The sequence below is a fragment of the Triturus cristatus genome, chromosome 3_2, assembly GCF_964204655.1.
Source record: "Triturus cristatus chromosome 3_2, aTriCri1.1, whole genome shotgun sequence".
Classification (NCBI taxonomy): domain Eukaryota; kingdom Metazoa; phylum Chordata; class Amphibia; order Caudata; family Salamandridae; genus Triturus; species Triturus cristatus.
Genome location: NC_140584.1, coordinates 889,034,122 through 889,053,718, shown reverse-complemented (window position 1 = coordinate 889,053,718; position 19,597 = coordinate 889,034,122). Strand labels below are relative to the sequence as shown.

At 42.4% G+C, this 19,597-nt stretch overlaps 1 protein-coding gene across 1 annotated transcript in view; it reads right to left on the bottom strand.

Annotated features, from left to right (window-relative positions):
- LOC146858394 (transient receptor potential cation channel subfamily V member 1-like) overlaps nucleotides 1-19,597 on the bottom strand; it is a 536,776-nt gene that overhangs the window by 160,020 nt on the left and 357,159 nt on the right. The window contains 3 exon segments of the mRNA XM_085649314.1: nucleotides 10,445-10,603; nucleotides 12,608-12,793; nucleotides 16,681-16,979. Of these exon segments, the coding sequence (XP_085505440.1) occupies nucleotides 10,445-10,603; nucleotides 12,608-12,793; nucleotides 16,681-16,979 (644 nt within the window).

Genomic DNA, 19,597 nt, shown 5'->3' with positions numbered 1-19,597 from the left:
TCATGCGTAACGCTGATACTCAGGGTATTCATACTGTGCGGTCTGATACATTTGTCGTGAAGTTACTTGTGTGGCAGTAGCAGGCAACGGTGGTGCAGCTGGCACGAACTGTATGGACTGTTGTGCGGCTGGCATAGACTGTTGCTGAACTGGCATGGACTGTCCATGCTGCATAGCTCCTTGTTCATTCTGATCTTGTCTAACTAATCGTGGTTTCTCTTTTGTAATACCTGTAGCTATATTACGTTTCAGGACTGGACAATCGTGTACATAATGGCCTAATTGTTTACAGTAATTGCAGGTTCCTTTTACAGGAACTGCAGAATCACCAGAATGTGTCACACCCTTTTTGTGACCATCTGCTGGTACTGTCTGAGAAACTAGCATTTTCATTTTTGTATCCTTCATGCGTCTATGCTCGTGTTCTTGTTCATCCCTAATTCTATTGTGATGATACTGTAACATTTGTAGCATTTGCGACGGAGTGTTACTTTGCCAGGTACTCTCGAATTTCAATATTCTATTCTTTACTGGAGGTAATGCATTTTCCACTAATTTTGTCACAAATAAATGTGGATATGAGTCACTACTTGCTTTTATACCACTATTTATACCAAAACATTTTTCAAATCGAGCATAATAATCGCTTGTGTCTTCATCTTGCTTTTGTTTGCAGGCTGTGATTGCACCCCAATCTTCCTTTTTTGTAGTTAATAAACGTGGCAGTACCTGTACTAGTAAACCTGGTAACAGTTTAACTTTATCCCCGAGCCCCGAACCTGCAGTTCGGCCCCTTTCTTCCTCTGCTAATGCTGTCCAGTCTATCTTTTGGTCTCCCACTTCCCACTCTTTTTCTTTCAGTTTTTCATAAATGCCAGCAGGCAAAAGCACCTTTAATATCGTCATAATATCAGGAAAGGTGTACTCTCCCATCAGTAACATGTCTTTAATTTCTCGGTGGAAACCCGCTGGGTCCTTGTCGTGACTAGGTACTACTTTCTTCATTTCTAATAATTCCATTTTTGATATGGGTGTGTAAACAAATACACGGTGAAACTCATTGTCTTCGCCTTTTATTGGGTGCACTTCTCGTAAAGGATTTTGTCTATCCATATAGTACGGTGCTCTTTCTCTGCGGGGCAGGGAGAGAGAATCTGGATTTACAAAAAGGACATACTGTTTACGTGACACTAATATCTCTTTAATGAGCTTGTTACTAGAACCTCTCCATCTGTTTGTGAGTAGTTCCGTTAATATATCAGGTAAAGGACCAGGATCAGCATGTTGGCTTTTATATAATATAAGGAGTTGCTGAATCATATAGATTCCAGCTAAACGTTGTTCATCTGTACTGAGATTGAGAAACGTGTGTGCTACGGTCTCATCACCGTATTTTTCAGGACTAACAATCCAGTGAACGGCTGATCTGGCTAATTCTTGCTCATCCATGGAATCGAGGAGGTGGTAACCCCTTCGTTCTCGTAGTATTTTATCTGCGGCTTGAAACGAATGTTCAGGAGACTTCAGATTTATTACAGGCGTCGGATACGTTCTGCTATTATTTGGGCATACAGAGTGTATGGGATCAGAAAAACATCTAGTATTTTCACAGGATCTTCCTCTGCCTACATAGGCTATGGTCTCTGACTGTCTTGCGGAATTCCCTGATTCGGACACTTCATCTTGCTCAAACTCGTCTGTTCCCAATCTTTCTTCATGAATACGTTCTATTTCTTTACGGATTTTTCGGCACATGGCTATTATACAATTCTGTTTATCGTGTCTCCCTTCTGATATATTCTGACTCCATCTTGTAAGAATAAGCATTGTATTCGGGTCTACCCCCGGACGGTCTTGATTTCTGATCACACAGTTTATGAGGAAACGTAACAGTTCCCCCTGTATTTCTACTTTCTGGAATTCCATAGCTCTGTTAATACATCCTGGATCTCGTCCTGTTTGAACAAAATGATATATGTTATCCAGATGCGTAGTCATTCCTGGTAACCTTGCTAAATACTCTGCGGCTCGCCTGATACGTAATGATGCCAGGACCATTTCGTCCTCTTTACCGACCACGGGGTCATATCTACAATTTACAAGGAGTTCCTTAAGCGTACGTTCATTTACGAATTTTGGTGTACGTGAATGTGCTGATTCTTGAAAGACAAGTTTATTTATTCTAGGTGGTGTAAAAGTACTGCTAGCACCTCCCGTGGCCCCATCTGGGGCGTCGGGTGTGAATGGATTCGTTGAACGTGACACAGCAACTATGGGTGTCGATACCTCTGTAGAGTCGACTGCGGAGACAGATGCGGAAACAGATGTGCTTGCCGACGCTTGTGTCGGAACTTGCTGTTGCACGGGGACAGATACCTGATCCTGACGTTGAACCCCTACACCAGACGGTCTATGTGGTGTGGCGTTAGCATACTCGGGAGCTGCGTCGTCTAGATATGAGGAAAGAAAAACATCTTCTGCGGTTCTGGGAAGCCCCTTTGGATGTACCTTAATTGGAAATAATGGGGGTGGCAAGTCTTTTGGTATTTCTGTAACAGCTTTAGGTAGTCCTTCGGCTAGAAGGGGATACATACCATTCATAAGAGCATTTCTTTGTCTATTTACTTGTTCTGATTTCACTCGGATACCTTCCTCAATTAATAGATTTTCTTGAACTTTATTTGAACTTTCTTTACTCCTCTCTTCTTGTCTACGTGCTTTTTCTGTTCGTCTATGAGATTCTTTACGCCATAACTCGACAGCGTCTTTCTGTGACTGTCTGACCTTTCTTTTCCATAACTCTTCCTCCACTTTCATGATGCACTCTGCATCCCAGGTTCCCGCTATGGGCCACCTCTGACTTTCCGGTAATCCCTTGGTATAATCTACCCATAGATCAAGAAACAATATGGCATCTAAGCCATGCTTATGGTACATGAAATGTCCTGGAGTGTCTCTAGGAGGAATAGGAACTGCTTCTTCAAGCACCCCTTTTCTGGTAGTAATCTGTCTTAACTTTGAGAAGAGCGGCATATTGACAACTGATCTGATACTTACTCTTGAACTTGCTTAATACGAGAAACACAATAATGAACAGTGAACAATGAACAGTCATTCATACCACAATATGCAAGACATTTTCTGAATACTTTAAACATTAAACATTAAACATTTTAACAATGATCGACAATGATGATAGTCTGCCTAACTAATCACCACGCTGAATTCTTGACAATAACTGAATACTTCGGAATACTTGATATACTGCTAAACAGTACATATACACTGCTAAACAGTGCAGACCGGATTTGTGTACCCAAATCCGTCTTGACCGGCACAACCTATGTGCGCGTCAACACGCCTCCCCGGCGATGGTACTCACCGAGTAGCTCCTTGAAACGGAAGGCCTCAGAGAATGGACAGGACTCGACGACTGCGGACATCGGACCTTCTGGACATCGGGATTTCGGAAAACCTGGTGGGTCTCTGTATACCTCGGATCTTGCTCTCTCAGCTAGGCTCTGGTCGGGATACTTCGCACTTCTCACCGCCTCGTCTGGGTTGATCGCAGCCTCAGTCGCCCCCGCTTGACCGGAGGGAGCTTACAGGAAATCCTGCTGGTACGCGTTTATGGTCCGTCCAGCTGTGGCAGGAGACCGGGCCTGCAACGCACCGCCGGCGCGTGAGATGAGAAAGTGTCCCTATTCGGGCGCCATTATGTGGTAAATAAAATACCGGACTGAATTTCATACGGAATCTTAAAATAAAGTAAAATAGCTCAAAATAACAAGAGGCAGAATCCGTGGTATAAGAGGTTTCTGAATGGGCTTTATTCCAAAAATGGCCTACTCGAGTAGCGGCCTTCAGGTTCCGTCACCAAGAAGGTTCAGGAAGTGAAGTACAATAATTTATTGACATACATACATTTTTATAGTTATTACATTATAATGAAAACGAATGTAGGAGGCGTAACATTTGATAAGAAAAGTGACATATTGATTGCGTAAACGAAACTAGGCGTAATAAGGAATAAAAGAAACATAATTGGTTAACGTTATCAAATATAGGTGGTTCTATAAGATAATACTTGGCATAGATGCGCGCGCGGCAGCATGACGTGTAATTGACGTGCAACTAGGGGGTGAAGGGGACTTGACATTTAGCTCTACATGTGGAGACGAGAAGTCTGAGGGGTCAAGTCAACCTAATCCCGAATCATATCTAACATCCTATGTTTAAAGAACTATGTTATCCACAAGGAAGGACTCTCGGACAGAATCTAGTCTATACTGACTGTGTGCGTGTACAAGCGTCTAAGTGTCTATATGAGATGCAAGGGGCAGAAACTTTCCATGGCAACTGGGCTATGAATTACTTGCATGAAGACAGAGAAGCCGGGCCTTTTGCTTGGTAACTGGAAGAATGTTTACTTAAGCTACTAGGCAGGAATGCATCGGCTGAAGAGCAAAATAGATAATTCGAAGGTGAAATACAGCTTCTTGGCAGGCATGCGAAAACTGGCCGAGGCAGGCACCGTTAGCTGCACAGGGAGTAGGACAAAGTTCATGGATACAGATGCGAGCTCAAGCTGAAGCTGTCAAAGACAGAGAGCAGGGAAAGGCTTTGAGGACAGAATCGGGCCTACTTGCCTGAACTGTAAAAATGGAGTAACTTAGCCATATAAAGTCGGTGGCTTTTCATACTTAGGAATCGAATATCCAGCCCATAGATGGCGGATCTGACAGAGAACATGTTGGCGGTAGACACACATATGTTTGCGTCTTAGAAACTGGAACTGGAGGGAACATACATGTACTTGTAACATGCATATAGAACCGTTGGGGTCCAAGATAGGGGACATAACTGATCAGGAAAATCCACATTTCCACATGATGAAGCATGACACCAAGGGCCCTTTTGGTGTGTGAGGGGTATTTAAGCAAACACTGTGTGCGCCCTACCAAGATAGGTAACACACTTTTTTAAACCAGATGAGAGCAAGACAGCATTTCACTGTCCTCAGCAGCCTTGTCCCGAGAAGAAACCTCCTCCTCCTGCTGGCCACCAAGTGGTTAGTCAATATTTGTAGTGGGTACTGTTATCGGATGTTAGTAAGTGACAAGGTAGGCACCGACATTGAATCTGAAATTTCTTCCCATGGGGACTCCTGATGAGAAAGCTGATTTTTTATCAGTTATAGTAAGACGTGATCCTAACACTGGGTGTTCAATCATCTCGAAGATGTCAAGGTGAAGGGAAGACTGGCGGTACCAATTGTCTCGCAAATGAAAATTGGGAGGTGACAGGGTGGCTGCAGCTGCGAGGGGTTGGAAGCTTCCAGGGAGATGGAGGCTCGAATCCAGTGCTTAATTTATTAAAAACATAAGTGTGGGGCCTTTCTCAGAGGCCACTGCAGAGTGTACCACCTGCCAGCACTTCCAATGACAGTACTGACATAACTACTAACCATTGCACTCTTACATGTATGACAATTCAGACTATTTCAGGCCACTCAAAGCTATAAGAACGGAATGATCAGAAGGTATTATTCATTTTTAATGTATATTAAGGTATTACAAACTATTGTTGTGCTCATATCAAAATTAGACAGACAGCGCCACCATGTGATGCACTGTAATTAGTGCCAGTGTTGACAATAAAGTGCTTGTGCTGAACACAGGAAACAACTGGCTCAAATTAAGCACTGGTCGAATCATAATATTACAAACAGATAAAGAGAGGGGCAGGCAGCCAGGCATATGTGGGAGAATGGTAAGAAGGAAGAGGAGTGCTGCCATCGAAAAAGAGTGGGAAAGGGAAGAGAAGATACAGATATGACAGGGAGATTAGATATGCAACTAGTCATGGGAAGAGCCACTTCATAACAAAATGCTGGAGAATTGGATGGCAGAGGGTGGTGGGCACGTAAATGGACAGGTGAGAGAGGCAATGGGTGGCGAAGATGTGAAAACCATTCAGGCCACAGGAACAGGAAGGCCTCCATCATAGGAGTGGGCAGAGTGAGGGAAAGGCCTACTGGTTTTGGGTGATTATGTCTAATAGGGTTCAACAAAAGTAGCAGGAAATGGCAAGAGTAAAAAGTGGGCTTCAGAGAGCAAGCTATTGGGTGTGGAAAAGAAGAGGGTAGTTGGGGAGAGAGAGAAGGTAAAAGAGGGCATAAAGGAAGGGATCCCGAGCAGCCACCTGGGGGACTGACTAAACTTCTGACTTTACATCCTGGGTTATAATCTTGGTTTTGGCACATCATAGTTCTTGGAAAAGCATGGTGTGCCAGGTTTAGTGGCTTAGTGGACTAGTGCAGCCAATGTAGGTGCCTCTGTTTGGCCTCATGGTCACAGGTTCGAATCCCTGCGGGACCTCAGAAGGCCTTTCATTCTGCTGAGGTCGATAAAATGAGTAACAATAAATATCTCTCATTCAGCAGCCAAGATACTCTTGGGTGAACGTGCGCTATACAAATACATATGTTATGTTATCTCCCTGTGCCTCTGATTATAAATATGCCGCTGTAAAAATGCCAAGTAAATTGGTGTTATGTAAAAACCAGCGGGGCAGTGTGCGGTCGCATTCCATTTTTTCACACCGGTTCCTCCCCTTATTTCTGTCATCTGGATTCCGGCACACACTGGCCCACAAGCACGTGCTATGTGCAGCACTTCATGCAAGCGATTCTTCTGCTACAAGGAAAAGGCATTTTGTAAAGAACCAATTGAAGACCTATATGAAATTCCTAAAATGAAATAAACGTGCAACTAAACCAGAGAGGAGGGTAGGAAGAAGTGTGTGTGTGGGGGGGGCGTAACACGAAACTAGCGAGAAAGCTGCTTAGCACCCAGTGAGACAGGAAAATGGAGGCAAGACAGCCGCATAGGGGCCTGGAGGGCAGAGCACAGCGAAAGCTTTCCAGAGGGAGGGGGTGCTGATACGAGCCGGGGCTTCAGAGGCCACAAGAACGAATGAGGCCTGCCATGGATGGGGAAGGAAGCAAAAGCGCCTTCATTTTACAAGTGTTACCCTATTTTCTACAATATACGCCCTCTTAAAAAGCGAAATGCCTCCATGTTCTGTCTCAATGCGCTTTGGTGGGCTCACCCTGTTTGAGACCATCTGGCTGACAGCTATGTCGATGAGGCCACTCAGACAGCACGTGCCCTGCACGGACTGAAAGATGGGGGGCGGGGGAGGGGGGGCGTGCCTGTGTGCGTGCTCACAAATTTGCCCATGCTTGCCTTGTTGCCGGGGGAAGGCAAGGAAACAAGTGATGCCACACGCAAGCAGCATCGCGATCGGCGGTCTTCACTTTTGAAGCACTCGTGTTTGTGTCGGCATACACCTTGCGGGAGCGAGCAGGGGCCATATGTTTGTAATTAATGTGGCCGCACCACTGCTCGCTCCCGCAAGGTAGATGCCGCCACAAGCACGAGTGCGAGTGCTTCAAAAGTGAAGGCCGATGGCTAAAGGCCCTCCTAGAGCAGCGTATGCGTGCTGCCTAGGCGACACCTAAAAAGTAGGTGCTCCAATAATGGCACTGTGATCGTGATATGTGACAAGAGTGAAAAAAGAGTGCAGTAATGTATGAAACAAAAAAAAAAAATCTGACAGGTTGCCCTCAAATTGAAACAGACTCAGAACTGGAGTACAAGTTCAAGTTAATGTAGGTTCCTGAGACTATGAGTGACTCCCTCCAGCAGACGCGAGCACAGAGAAACATTTTGGGCGGATGCAATTGACTTTAACACAAGACAGAATACGCCACTTTTGGTTTTGGATTAGGGGCTACCTGTCGGAGCCTTTAACATTAATTTTATGATGACGAGAATGCATAGGCTGCAAGAGACCTCCGAGGGAGCCACTCCTGGACCAAATAGATATTCCCACCATCCCCTTCTCTTTCCTCGGCATCACACCTTTATATTGATGTTAACCAAAAAGAGAAAAACTAGCGTATTCTTCCTACTAAATGATTCCCATGGGTGACATCTTTAAGCTTTCTAAATCCCTTCATAATTTATTAGATATAAATGCACTACTTGAAGACCTGAAAAAGCATGTGAAACTCAACCACTGAACACACAATCCTCCAATACTAAACCATCTGCATCACTGTACATCAAGAAAGTACACAGGTAAACGCATCATGTGCAGACAAAAGAAGTCAAGATGGATCTCTTGATGACCTGTCTCAACTCAAAGATCTCCTCTTAGCATGCAGTTTCCTCATGACCACACCAAAAGTAAACTTCTACAAGTCTACCATCAAAGATGAAACTAAAATCAAAGTTGTCAAGCAATGCATCAATCCACTCTTACATCTTCCAGTTCCTAAATCAGTGGATAACTGCAACTCAATCAAATCATTATTCAGCAAGAAGATGGCCACAATCAACATGAAACAGATAGCCACTCTGCCTTCATTCCCCTGCTGTTGCACCCCAGTATCATCCTCTTGAACGATGGACAACCAACATCCTCAACTTACTCAAGACAACATCCTTTGAAATCTTTATCCTACCTTCATCCATTATGAAGTCTTTTCATGGCGATGCCCACACACCCATTCTCAAAATTGTTATTTACTCCTTCCTCTAGGGATCCTTCCTTGATGACCTCAAAACATGACATCTCTTCCCCCAGCTTAAGAAGAATATATTGTATTGAGACAATTTCACTAATAAGCCCGCATCCTCTGCCTCCCTGTTTTTTTTAGAAAGGGCATTGTGAAAGCAGTTTCCACCCTACTACATGGTCTGATCAACAAGAACAACTTCCTATGAAATCACCAATCTGGTTTCAGACCACACTGGAGAACAGAGACAGCCTCCATTAAAGTATTCAAGAACACCCTCATCAAAGAAAAATTGCTCATCTTTAACATTTCAGCAGCCTTCAACACAATTGACCACCAAGCAATGGTCCACAATCTGGAAACATGCATGGGTTTCTCTGGCAAAGTTCTGTGTTGATTCACTTTCTCCCTCATCAACCATCACTAGCAGATCAAGATGGGAGCCGCAAGATCCCAGGAGATTCTCATTTGAAGTAACTTATATTTTCATCCCCTCTCCCTTCATGTTAAACGTCTGCATGGGACCCCCTCAGTGCCATACAGAGCCACAGTCTCATCAAGATGTGCCAATAGCCTTAAGATGTACAATTTCTTTCACAAAACTCCCTTAACTCACAAAGCTCAGCAACTCTAAACCAGCCTCCAGCTAATCCAGGACTGAATTTCAAACACCCATCTAAAGTACAACCTGAATTCCTCCTATTAACAAAGTGTATAAAGCAACCACATATACAAGGATGACTATCTGACATGAAACTAAATGCCCCTTGGTAATAGCCAATGCAACTAATTTTGGATTTCCCTTGACGGCGACCTCTTTTTTAAAGACTGTATCTCCAAGAAGACCAAGACTACATGGTACCAGCTCTTGCTTGAAAAAAATGAAACCCTTCCTATCAAAAGATGATTCAAAATAACAGGGCAAGCCTTGCTCCTTTCTCACCTCGATTAAGCCAAAGATCTGCTCAGCTGTCTCACTGATTCCACTTTAGCTCCCCTTAAAGGCACCATCTGAATAAATGTTTGGAGAAGTTTCAAACTTAAATAACTGCATTTGCACCCATTCCAGGCCTATATCATCTTCAGAAACAACATCTCCTTCAAGGGCACCATAAGTCACACTCATAAATACCTGACTAAACATCTAACCACCTCAGGCAGGCGGTGTGAGCCAGGACTTCGTGAGACAGGAAATAAAGAAATGCAAAAAGGAAAAGACCAGAAGGCAGGAATTCTCCATATATGAAAATCAGAACTGCTCCTACTCTTCTATTACTCAAAATTAAAATGAAGGCACATCTGTTCAGCAAACATTACTACCACACAGACAAGAACACTTCCCACTACCTGCCTTATTGTAAACAACTTTGAAATGTACCAATAAGCTGTCCCTAGCTCTTCAGCGCTATGTTTCTCCCTCGCTATGTTTACACTACATTAGTACCTTTCACACCCACATAGATGCAGCATATTTGCACCATGAAATGCCGTTCAAAAGCAAGAGGTACGCATTCATTATTTACAAAGCTGACAGTAACTTGGTGCTGAGCATCACCATTAGTTTCTTTTTCAGCCGGTTTCCCAGTTGGGCACACAAGGACATTAGTGCAACACTCAGTAGCACCTATCACTCTTGAATTAAAATGGGTGCTTAGAATGGTTATAGACACTTCTCTGTGGCTCCTTATCACTGCACCCTTTTCCATTTCACCAAACCGTACTGTCTTCTGATTGATAGCATATTTTATTTGTAGCAAAGTGAGCATTATACATTAATTACCCATGAAGGGGTTTGACTTGATTGTGAAGAAATTGTGTATTATCATTAGTACACTTCTGCATGGAGAATTGCATTACCTTTCCAGTGAGGGGCCTGTTATAGGCTACCACAGTGAAGATCAGCATGTAAACAAAGTAGAGCAGGAACTTAATATAGAATATTGGTCGTCCAAATTTTTCCCACTTTTCTTGAAGAAGTTTGTTTATTGGTTCCAAAACAATCATTCTGTTTCGTTTCTAGAGGAAAGAAATAGACATTTAGTGACAACTATCCACATTTACTCATGGAGTACTGGCATAATTGGAAATGATTGAGTTTGTTATAGAGATATCTTGCGTGGATATGCTTGACCTGCCTTGGCTTGGTTTGTCTTGGCTTGGCCAGTCTTGCCTTGGCATTGCTTAACTTGGCTTGGCATGATTTGATTTGTCTAGCTCAGCTTGACCAGACTTAGCCCAGTTTAGCTTGCCTGTGACTGTTTTTAGACATTGCCTGCTTTAGCTTGGCCTGGCTAGTCTTGACTTAATTTGTCTTGATCTGGCTTTTTCTGCCGTGGCTTGGATTCGCCTTAGAGTGGTTTGGTTTGGCTAATATTGATAAAAATGTGTTTTCCACTCTGAGTTGGCTCAAAGGAAGGACCTTAAACCCAAATCTGAAACCTCCTGCTTTATTAAATTTACATGGCTACATCTGGAATTTTAAATCATCTATATGATTGAATGCATACCTCACAAAGGATTCTTCAAGGTAATTTATTTTTTCTTGGAGACAAAACTGTCATTGACAACAGTATATATTTGTTATCCCATCCTGCATTTAAAAGCTCTAACATTGACAGTGAAGAAAACATTCTGCTTATCTATTCCTAGCTCCACCTCAATGGTATGAAATTCACTGGCATTAAGACTTGGGCTAGTAAAAGACTTTTTTAGCAAATTGTTAATATACACATTAAATACATGTGATTCTTATATGTTATTCTTACATGTAAATACATAGTATTTGGTTATTCTAATGTTATTACTATTAATCGTTAATAAGGAGTAGGATATAGTTAGGCAAATTATTCTTCTGCGCAGTGCTTTGATGCTGGGTCAGAACTCATTCATAGTTAACAAACTGTTATATATCTTCAGAATTTTTTTTTAAAATGCTAAACATATCAGAAGTATTCCTAAAAAATGGTAGGTTCCTTTATGGGACTGCTGTAATGGCCAGAGACAAAAAAAAACATTGTGTTGTTGTGGTACCTCTGAGGCTGCAACATAATTTATAATTGTCAACTGAACACCAATCTAACAATATACTCGCTCACCTGCACCTTTTGTGCCTCCTCATTCTTAGTACACCAATCCTTTCCCTTCATTATTTGGGTTAATGTACTGCTTTGCTTCTGTTACACATGTAGTGATGTGATTTCGACTGATTAATTGGTTAACTGGTGTCATTTTTTATTTTAGGAGACCATTGAACAGCATGCGGATAGATAGCTTAGGGATAGGGGCTTGCTTTTGAGATAGTTGTTCGAAATTATAAACAGAGAGTTTTTTATCTTGGTGCATACTGTCTTCTTTTAATTCTTATGAGGAAGGTAATACAAGAAATATTTGCAATTGGAAATTTTATCATCATCTGTTTTTGCTGGGCTTTGAATCTTTGCCTCAGTAGTGGCTCTGTAAATAGTATGTTCTTTTTATTCTTATTGTTACCAGGTCTGAAGAGCTTTGATACTTATGGACTTTACAGAAGGAATAACATACCATAATGTTAATATTATTATCCCAGTGGTACAGGAGCCCTTGACTTTTACCGGTAGGCAATTCCCTGAATTGGAAATACAATGCCAGTTAACATAGAATTTTTGGCATGCCCCATTGTTTCCATTCTCACCTCTGGGTTAACAATCTGCTGCTATCTACCTATTGATGTATTTATGTGTCCTGTCGGACTATTTACAAATGTTTTCCAAAATTGCCTCTACATAATTTTAACACAAATTTAAGAACCGGTCTCCATAGTAGTGTGCAGAAAGGACAGTGTAAGTCATTGACACTGGAGACCGGTTCTTAAATTTGTGTTAAAATAATGTAGAGGCAATTTCTTATAATGGTGAGTAAAAGTGTGCAAGAAGAACCAACAGCAGGGACGAAGTGGTTGGGGTAAAGGGTGAAACTTCAGCCAAGACCCCACATCTGCTGTTAAATTCTTTTTTCCTAACTCCCACATGGTTTAACACTCACTGGGTTGTCACTCCCGAAAGCAATGATCTCCACCACCGAGTTCTTGCTGGAGGTCTTCTCGTGGGTATCGACATCAGTGAGGTCATACAGAGAGCCATGCAAAGGTCCATACACCCACTCTGTGAACTTCCGAGACAGGTGCAAGGACTCCGGTGGCATCTCTCGTCGGAGGATGTGTTGGAAAATCTAGTAAAAGAAAAGAAAAAATGGATGCAGGATGATCAATATGTTTCCAATTGAGTTCAGTTCAGGAAGATCCTGGAAGAATTCCCAACAGGTTGGTGAGTTTAAATTGCCAATAAGACTGGGACTGATACTGTTGCCTACTCGGATACTTATGACACTACACTGACTTTACCAACAAACTTGTTTTAAATTAGAGTATTTGTTTTGCCAGAGAAACACGAAATCGCAAGATGGTTTGAAGACTATGGACTAAGAGGTTTCCTGCTTAAAATGTGTCTTTCCTTAGAATGTTGGATCCCGGATGTAAACTCCAAGGCTGGCTTCAATATAAAGGATCATAAGGTGAAACACAGAAAATGTTACCTACCTCTACCCATCAGTTCAAGATTGTGCTGTTGCAGATTCACCTGTTGCGCACATTCTTTTCGTCCAGTGTTGAGCAGAGGCAGCTGGCGTGGATCGGGATGGTGAGGCGGGGAGGGGGGAAAAAAGAAAATTACACTTCCCTCCACTTCTCTTCCTGACGAGTCCCGAAACCAGGAAGCACACAGGCTCCCCTAAGCCAATCCTGACGCTGCTGTCACCAGCATGACAGCCGAGTCATAATTGTTCTGAGCACGGTCGTACAACACTCAGACAGGGAGTGGAAGCCTGTGCATGTTCTCCACCCAGGCTGTGAAATACAGCCAAGTGGAGAACATGCTACATGCACACGACTGTTTGGCCGGTCCCAGGCTGCCAGCCAAACCGTCATGCGCATTTAGAGAGTGATCGCCACTCCTCCCACTATTCTGGACTGCCTAACCCCACCCCGCCCCACACCTAGAACAGAGACAAAAAGCAGTGAGGCAACGCTGCTCAATGGAGGAGCCGCTGCTGGTTTCTTATCATTCCTTGTAATACCTATAAAGGTCCCCAAATTGCACTGGATGCCAAGTTCCTTACTTACACCACTGTGTAGCAAGCTATCTGCAGCCTATTTAGCTTTTAGCAATAGTCAGTAAATCATGTTGTGACTTTTCCCAGATAGTCTTCCTGTTTTTTGGCTCATTCACTGTTTAGGTCCCGCCTCACTGTGGGATACCTATTGGACGTTACCAATAGTTATAGAGGAGTTTTGTACAGTCCATTGCTTACCTTTGGTTAGCTTTCTCATTTGTTTGATTCTTATTCAAAGCCTTTCATTCTTCTACTTGTGTTTATCCCTCTCCTAGAACATAGCTTCTTTACCTTCCTATTGTCTGGATCCTTATATGAATTGCATTCAGGGTACCACTTTTTCATTTCCGTTTAGCACTCCAAGCAATTGCAGGTGCTTTCTTTCTCGTGGTTTGCTTCCCTGCAGAACCCCCACACCCCACGGCATCAGTGTAAATCTTTTTCGTCATCCTCCGCTTGTCTAGGGCCTTATTATAATGAACTTTGCCATCACAGTGTAGAGTTCAGCGCCTTTTATGCACCTGTATTGAGTAAAGTGAATTCATTTAACATGATATTTCTCTGAGTTAGGGCCTTACTTTCGGATAGTACAGCTTGGAAACAGTGACCAAGGTTTGCCTCCTTCTGTTTCTGAGCTGTGCATGGTGCCACATGGAAGTTTGGGAACACCCACAAATATGTAAATTGGTGAGCATTCTCAAACCACAAAATCTTGGGGGTAATTTGTTCCCTTACCCATTCCTGTGCTGGAGCAAATCTCCAACCATTTCCAGAGTGGGAAAGTGCCGGATGCTTGTAAATATATGCTCTTTGGATTATTTTATGGCAAAAAATAAAGATGCACATATGTTATTCCCATCCTTCAGTCCTTGAACAGTAATACTTAAACTGGCACAAGCCAATACGACCACTGTGGTTTATTCTACCATATATATATCGGGTAACATTGAATCCCGCACTCAGTTCGACTTCGACCCTACACAACCTGCACATACCTATCAAGCACTTAACCTATTCATACCAGTCAGATATTTGGTCTCCTTAAACAGAATATTTCATAGGGTCACAATTTGGTTATCGTTCAATTTCTAATTCCTCCAATTTAGGGAAAAACATAAGAAATAAGGGTCATATGTACAAAACCTTTTTTAAGGTTGCAAACAGCCCGATTTGCAGAATAGGGCTGTTTGTGACCTCAAAAAAAGGTTTTTAAAATGTACAAAAGCCATTGCGATTTGGTAGACTGTTACCATATCGCAATTTGGGTTTGCGAATCGGTATTTGAAAGGGGCATGTTTAGGGCATGCCTTTCTACTATTGATTCTCTTTGGTATGTATGAATGTTTTGCGACCAAATTATGGTCACAAAACATTCATTTCTTACCAACATCTCAAGAGTGGTGGTACCCAATCAAAAATGTGAAGGCTCTCCATAGGATCCCTTCCCCTTTCTAAATAATGATAGAAATATTTTTAGGAGCGGGCAGTGGTCCCACGGATCACTGCCTACTCTTATAAAATGAAACTTAAATGTTTAATTTTTTCTTTCCAAACACATCCTGTTTTCCTCCATACAAAACGGGCGTCATTTAAAAAAAATATTGCTTTATTAAAAAGCAATCACAGACACGGTGGTCTGCTGACCCCATCAGGCCACCATCCCTGTGCAGGCTGCAATAATTCCTAATGGGTCCGGAACTGCGACCTACCTCATTCATTTTCATGAGGTAGGTTAACTGCGAACCTATTAGGAATTGTTATTACCAACTTCTAGGTTTCTGTACATTACTGATTGATATTTCCTAATTGTGAGTCCCAAAAAATCGCAATTAAGAAATTGCAATCCCTAAATTCTGTATATATGGCCCTAGGAAAACATCACAAATAATAGGAACCATGAATATACCGAAAGGTGATTCACATATTTCTAGTGACGCTCTGATGCCAGATTTACTTGTTTGTGTATAGGCTGTAAAAAAAGCACCCCCACTTTCCTTTAAAGAGCGAATGGCATGAAGCAGAAGAAGAGGGGTTGACTGTAAGCAATTGACTATTCATCTGACAATGCATAATTTGGGAACTGTCCTTGTATGAGGGGGTTAGGAAAATGCAACAAATACATATGTTGTAGAATGAAATGATCTGGTACATTCCATGTAGTGCATAAGGCTCTACTAACATCTAGACTATAAAATGAGATTTCAGACACAATTTTTGGATCAGTAAAGAAAGCGGGTAATTCATTATTTTGGTTAACATTAAAATGTGAGACTACCTTAGGCAAAATTGACTGTATACACACAGGTTTGTACTATGTGTATTTGTAAACATTGTACATTCATTGACAATGCCGGTAGTCCACTGACTTGACGTAAAGAAGTGATAGACACCAGAAGAAAACACCTTTCTTTATAGTTCTTTGAGACCACATGAGTAGATTGGTTCAAAATGTGATCCTATACATCTTCTGGAAGTAACATTAAGAACCAATGGAGGAGCAGGAATTATGATCGGTGAGTTAACCCTTTTGAGATCTTCCATGGACAAAGTCTTGCAATGGGAGATATATTCGCTGTTTTGTAACTATGCAGCAAGTGCAGCAAAGTAACACATTTATGGGAGGGTAAGCTAAACCAGCATGTTGTACTGAGGCTTTCAGAGGGTCAATGCCTCACACGTGTATGTTTTTTAATAAACACTGATTAGCAGATCTGCAAAGTTTTCTGCTTTTTGCATGTATTTTGACAGAAGATCTATGTGCCTATGCTGCATCTAGCACCGACTTTCCTTCAGAAAAGAGTATGGCACTTTGGTTGGTGTGCTGTATTATGCACGACTTAGTACATCTGCCCCCTAATGCTTTGCCGGAAAACGTTGGTAAGGTAGTTCTACCTTGTCTTTATAGACTGGCCCAGGAGAGAATATTGATTTTGCTTTTACTGACTCACCTCTATCTTTCCCAACTTTGCAGCAAGCTTGAGGGGTGTTAGCTCATTCCAGTTCACCGGCTCTTTCACCATCATGGTGGGGTACATGCGGGTGGTGCTGAGTAATATCCTATCATACATCTTGGTGACAAACTGGGTATTGTCCTCTGTGTCATCGGCAACTATCACCAGGGCATGGAACACTGTGTTGCCCTCTGAGTCCCGGGCTGCAACATCAGCCTTGCGGTAGGGGTTGTCCAGTAGAAACTGCACCATGTTTGGTTGGTTGGTACAGGCAGCCAAAGAGAGCGGAAGTTCACCTGGTGAAAGCAAAAATTTAAAGATTTTTGATAGTTTGCAAATGGTTTAAACATACAATAGTTCATGCTTTGCCACACTGACTTAAACATAGCCCTATTATGTGTTTATTTTAAATCATATTGTGATCATCATTACATTTTGTCATTTGGGCTTTTTAAGGATGAGTAGTCACTAAGCGGTATCTGCTACCCTCCAATCAAATTGCTGCGGTCTCTGCCCGCACTGTGGTGGTAGTGGTAATACAGTCATTCTATCCAGCCCTGCTAGTGTAGAACTATATAAGAGGTGAAATTGAAGTCAGAGACAATCTGTGAATCTCTAGAAGCTTAAGCACAGCCAGACTGGGAGCTATTTTAATTTCTCATTACCATAATCAAACTGAAGAGATTGAAGCACGACAATCTAAACTTTAAGGAGCACCAGAGTACCTACATGGAGCATCTTATTCCGACCACCAAATTCTGGTGAATCGTATACTGTCACACTATAGTAAACCATGCCCAAAGTATCTGATAGCCATGCTCAGACACTGAAAAAGGAAACATGTGCATTAGTGTGCATTAGTACAAGTGACGGTCGTTCCTTGATGCTCTGTAAACTGTACACTTTGCTGCTGTTAAGTCCCTCAGCCTTGCTGCTCTCTCTCAAATAAAATGCAGGAGGTGTTGTAATGCAAAATGATGCCTCCCCTGCAGAATGTGATAAGGAGCCCCGACGTCTCCAATATCTCACACACATTCATAGGCCCTAAAGAGTTATCGACCCCCTGTAAGTTTTGGGGCTCCCCTGTGCCACAGCGGCAAGCCCCTGTGTTTGTATATTAGCATAGGCCAGAGCCTATCCCGAGGAAAGGTTGTAGAGGCTGTAGTACGGGCATTATGGTACAGGGACTGTAAGAGTATCAATACAGGCCACACTTATGGAGAAATCATCATTATTTTTGAGAAAATTATATCTGATTGTGGGAAACTGTGAAACATGCCTCCGAATAGTCCAGAGAACTAAGGGCCAGATGAACATAAAGTAGGAATTGCAATTTCCAAATTGCGATTTTTACAGAATCACAATTAGGAAATCTAATTTCCTTATGTAAGAAAACGTATAACTTCGAATTTGCGACTCCCAATGGGTCGCAAATTGACCTACCTCATGAATATTAATCAGGTAGGTCCCAATGTGCTACCCATTAGAAATTTCAGCCATCACAAGGATGGTGACCTACTGAGGGAACCAGTTTTCCTCAAAGCAACAAAGAATGTGTTAAAAAAAAAATAACTTCAAAGTTTTATTTTTTAAGAATGGGCAGTGGTCTATGGGACCAAAACGTTCCATGGGTTTTGCTATGGGTGTTCCCATGCAACACCGAGGGAATCTGAAGCATTCCTAGATTTACTAGGAATAGTAAACCTGTGAATACGTCAGTTTCTAATTCCACTGCAGGGGTGGAATTAGGGAGGCGCAACAAGGAGAAATATCCTTATTTCGCCTTGACTTTTCCTCTTTCTATGTGTGCTGCATTCTGCAGAACACATAGAAAGAGGAAAACACCTCCCATGATTGTTTTTGTGCAGGAAGGTGTTGCCTGCGTTGACGCATGGCAGCCCATTGTGCACCAGCACAGGGGACAAGGACAGGAATGCGCCTTTTCTCATAGATACAGTGCCCTCCTGCCCTTTTCTTTTGACGCAGGGCAGAGCAGCAAGATTTCTTGCAGCGCTGCCCTGCGCCAGAACCTTGTAAATGTGGCCCTAAGTGTCACACTGTCTATTAAATGCAGATATTGCACAGTGCACACCAAATGCCTTTCTGCTCATTGAAGTGTGTGCTTATATCTGTACCCATCACATACAGCAACACCTGCATTCGATGGGCAATGAAGAGTGTGCTTAAATCTGTACTCGCAACAGACAGTTGCCCCATACATTTCACAGGAATCTACTCTGAACTTTCATCTTGCCGAATCTACGAGTATTCAAAAAGCAATCGAAGAGACCTCTTCAAACTAACTTCACTACCACTCAAACCTCTGCAAACATCAACCCCACCTGCCTTCTCTTGACCCCAAATCTCAGCCCCCACAGCAAACTCTCCAGCACAATCTTGTCTCATTTTTTCTTCTAGCTATTTTTTACCGTACCAAAGGGTCGTGTACAAAATAGTAACCAGCGGCGACTGGTTAACTTTAAAAGTGAACCCGAAGAAGTGAAAGGAGCGCACAAAGAAAATAACCCTGACTATCTCCATAGGGGTTGAGGAGGCTTCTCACCCAGGAGACATCTTTAAAAAACAAGGGCAAATGGTACATTTAGCTGAAGAGTTTCAAGATAAACTGGCAAAAATTCAGATGGAAGGCACTCATGAAATATTACAATAGTTTAATAATGTGCCAGCCAAGCCTTACACTTCCAAGAGGTGTTGGCACTCAACTTCCCTAATAATACATGTGGAAAAACAGTGCATTTTCAGCACAATTTTTGTATATATTGGCTTCCAATTTATAGATGTCACCTGCAATCAAAAAACTGCAGTTCAATAGAAATGCAATGTCATATAGCATAAGGATTTTAGTGCTTCCTGCGCCAAAAACCGCATATCCGGGTGAAAACCAGGTCTTTTT